At 40.1% G+C, this 4,285-nt stretch overlaps 1 protein-coding gene across 1 annotated transcript; it reads left to right on the top strand.

Annotated features, from left to right (window-relative positions):
• Positions 2,100–3,850, top strand: LOC104715521 (zinc finger BED domain-containing protein RICESLEEPER 2-like). The gene is made up of 2 exons (XM_010432917.1): positions 2,100–2,560; positions 2,743–3,850. The coding sequence occupies exons 1-2, from the start codon at positions 2,100–2,102 to the stop codon at positions 3,848–3,850; spliced, it is 1,569 nt and encodes a 522-aa protein (XP_010431219.1).

Raw genomic sequence — 4,285 nt, 5'->3', positions numbered from 1 at the left:
CGGACAGTCGAAGAAGAGATGATCACGACTCTCATTATTCGATCCGCAGAACAGACATGACGGATCTAGCGATAGACCCCAAGATCAAAGTCTGTCCCGAGTTGGGCAAATGTTCAACACAAAAAGCCAGGTGAGGAATCTATGCTTCGGAATACCCTTAGTGAACCAAACAATCCTGTGCCATGCCACCTTAGGTAGGGTTTCTCTCAGGGCAGTGTATATATTTCCAGTTGATGGACCATCTCGCAATTGATCATTTAGCCACCAGACATACTTATCCTCTTCATTTGTTAATCTCAAAGTAGTTAGCTCAATGTGGTAGTTGACCTGTTTATCTGACCATGCAGGCGGTACTCTCCAGGAGCCTTGACGCCATAGGTCAGCAATGGTTGATCTTTGCGATATTCCCAGAGGTCCCTCATTACTCAGGTAAGTCGACAGCCGTCCAAGATTACAGCAGTGATCGCTCCAGAACCTACAGCTTTTGCCATTTCCCACCTTCATCTTTATCCAAGGGTAAACCTCTTCCCGAAGCTTTAAGAGCTTGTTTGTTAGCCAGGAGAACTTGGTGTTTGGCTTCCGAGTCTAGAAGTTGCTGAGATCACCCAAAAGGACAGTTAATCTGAACCAAGCAACCCACACCGAACCTGACCTGAAGAATAAAAGCCAGATAAGTTTTAGCATACACGCTGTATTCCACTTTCGCAAATCACGAATTCCAAGTCCTCCTTCTGTTTTGTCATTAGTGATAGTTTCCCAAGCCACTCGAGCCGAGTGATGACCCTCTGTGGTTCCTTTCCACAAGAAAGCACTAGTTAAAGAATTTAATGTAGGCCTGGCAATCCGACCCAAACCAAATTGTCCAAACCGAACCGAACCGAGATTAGGACAATTCGGTTCGATTTTATTTGATTTCGGATTCTGATCGGAATGGTTAAAAGAGAATTTTGGTTATGTAATCGGTTCGGTTTGGTTCGGAGAGGCATAACCGACGGAAACCCGAAAATTAAACCCTAGCTATTTAAGCTAATAATCCGGTTTATTTCATTAGTTACCAATCTAACCTAATCTATCTAAACTCTCTGTCTTTGTGGCGACTGAGAGAAGAACTTCGATTTTCTGTTCGATCATGTGTGTTCTTGTCTCGATCAACCTTGTTCTCAGACGATCCAGTGTAAGTTCTCTTTAAGCCATAAACAGTTAAACTACTTGATCCGTTGTGTCTTTGATTCGTCGTGTGTCTTTGATTTGTTGTGTGTGTTTGTTTTGTTGTGTGTGTTTGATTTGTTGTGTCTTTCATTCGTTGTGTGTCTTTGATTGGCGACAGATAAATCGATTTATATTCGTTGTATAGATCTAGGGTTATTAGTTGTTATGATAGGGTTATCTTGGTTTGGTTCTTTTGCTTTGATGTTCGATAGTTATTAGTTGTTGAGATAGTGTTGTCTTGGTTTGGTTATTTATCTTTGATGTTCGATTAATATGTAATATCTTGATGTTCGATAGTTAGTATTTGTTATGATAGGGATATCTAGGTTTGGTTCTTTTGCTTTGATGTTCGAGACTTATTACTTGTTAGGATAGTGTTCTCTTGGTTTGGTTCTTTTTCTTTGATGTTCGATTGATATAACTTGTTAAGTTAGTGTTGTTATTGGATTGATATGTTTATTTTGATGTTCGATAGTTATTAGTTGTTATGATAGGGATATCTAGGTTTGGTTCTTTTGCTTTGATGTTCGAGACTTATTACTTGTTAGGATAGTGTTCTCTTGGTTTGGTTCTTTTTCTTTGATGTTCGATTGATATAACTTGTTAAGTTAGTGTTGTTATTGGATTGATATGTTTCTTTTGATGTTCGATAGTTATCAGTTGTTATGATAGGGATATCTAGGTTTGGTTCTTTCTTTTGCTTTGATGTTCGAGACTTATTACTTGTTAGAATAGTGTTCTCTTGGGTTGGTTCTATACCAGATGAGTTTCGATTGTTATGATAGTGTTGTTATTGGATTGATATGTAATCTCTTGATGTTCGATAGTTAGTATTTGTTATGATAGTGTTGTTCTTGAATTGATCTTTTTCCTTTGTTGTAACTTAACAGATGTCTCATGATTCTGGTGAAGACAATAGCGACCCCGTCCTACATGAAGAGATTGATGATGGTTCGCTAGCTTCTTCATTTGGAGAGAAGAGAAAACAAACTCAGCCGAGGAGAAAGCCAGCTCATAGGTCTCATGTTTGGGAGCATTTTGTTCAGCAAGCACATGATGATGCCATTGCAAACTGTCGGTACTGTGGTCAAGAGATAGGATGTGACACAGTGATTCATGGAACAAGTGCAATGAAGAATCATATTAGTAGGTGTAAGTTGTTCAAGATGCATCAAGAGAGTGGAAGTCAGAAGGTGTTGGCTGGTGGTAGCAGTGGTGTAATGACAGCAATCAAGTATGATCAAGGTTTGTTCATAAGGTCTGTGAATGAGATGATCGTCCTTAATGAGCTGCCGTTTGCATTTGTGGAGTCCGAGGGATTTAGGAGATTGTGCAGCAACATGCTTCCAATGTATACTGTCCATTGCAGGAAGACAGCGACATCAGATATATACACTATGTTTCTTCAACACAAAGAAGCTTTGAATGAGCTGTTTAGTAGGAGAAGTAGAGAGTTTTGATGACAACTAATATCTGGGTAGCTCCAACGACTTCTTGTAGCTATATGGTGGTAACAGTTCACTGAATTGACAGAGATTGGAAGCTGCAGAAGAGGATCATTAGTTTTAAGCCAGTCACAGATCACAAAGGTGATACAATTGCTGAGCACTTGGTTGCCTGTCTAGAAGAATGGGGAATCGAGAAGGTCTTCACAGTAACAGTCGATAATGCTAAGGGGAATGACAAGGCTCTAAGGGTTTTCACAGACGCTTTGATCATGAGAGGACCTGATGCTTTAGTAAGCAATGGTGATTATTTTCATATGCGGTGTTGTGCGCATATCCTCAACTTGATAGTGAGGGATGGTTTATCCAAAGCAAAAAGGAGTATAGTTTCAATCAGAAATGCGGTTAAGTATGTGAGATCATCTGGTGATAGACTGAAGTTGTTTCTGTTGAGGGTCGACACAGGGAATGTAGGTAGAGGTAGTTTGTGTCTTGATGTTGCTACTAGATGGAATTCCACCTATCTAATGCTGACAGCTGCAATCAAGTTTCGGGTTGCCTTTGAGAAGATGTTGGCCGAAGATAAGTTGTATAATGACTATTTCATGGAAACTGAAGAAAATGGAGAGGCTACGGGTGATGAAGCTGAGTTGAATGGACAGAAGCGTGTTGGTCCTCCTACTTTTGCTGATTGGGATCAAGTGCAGAGGTTAGTTAAGTTCTTGAAGATATTTTTCAACTGCACTTTGTCTTTCTCAGCCACCAAATCAGTGACCTCTACTTTTTGCTATAACGAGATTGTGACTATTGAGAGGAATCTGATCAATCTAAGCACAAACGGTGATGTGCTACTAAAGACAGAAGCGATGATGATGAGGAGTAAGTTTGAAAAATATTGGGATGGTCTCTTGAACATGAATCCGCTTGTGATCATCGCAAGTGTGTTTGATCCCAGGAACAAGATGCAATTTGCTGGGCTTTGCTTCGACAAGCTATATGGAAAAGACAGTGTTGAAAGTACTCATCTAAGATCATCAATCAAGGGTGTCATGAAGAAGTTGTATGCAGAGTATGTGATGAAGTTGAGCTTAAGTGAACCTGGAGTACCAACTACTGCTGGAGTTGGAACTAATCCTGTAGTATCCGCAAATGATTTGTTTGATTTGTCGGATGAGGATGGATACACTATACTCTGAGATGGTGGCTGAAATTACAAATGAAGAATGTAGCAGTGAGTTAGATATTTACTTGTTGGAGAAACCGGTGCCAAGGACTCCATCTGCTTTGGGATTGGACTTTGATGTTTTATCTTGGTGGTGGCGCAACAGTTCTAAATTTCTAGTCTTATCCAAGCTAGCTAGAGATATCCTTGCTGTTCAAGTGTCGTCGGTTGCTTCTGAATCCGCATTTAGCACCAGTGGTCGCATCTTGGACCCATATCGCAGTTCTATGTCACCTTTCATGGTTGAATCGTTGGTTTGCACTCAACAGTGGCTAAGGAACACCATTCAAGCTGAGAAATTAGCCAGCTTAGTTCAGATGTTTGAAGAATTGCAGTTTCATGAGTCCTTAGGTAATCATTTTCTCATAATTCTTACATTTTTCATTACGTTCAAGCAAATTGACTAATT

This window comes from Camelina sativa, chromosome 9, assembly GCF_000633955.1.
Source record: "Camelina sativa cultivar DH55 chromosome 9, Cs, whole genome shotgun sequence".
NCBI lineage: Eukaryota > Viridiplantae > Streptophyta > Magnoliopsida > Brassicales > Brassicaceae > Camelina > Camelina sativa.
This window is presented reverse-complemented; position numbering and strand designations above follow the sequence as displayed.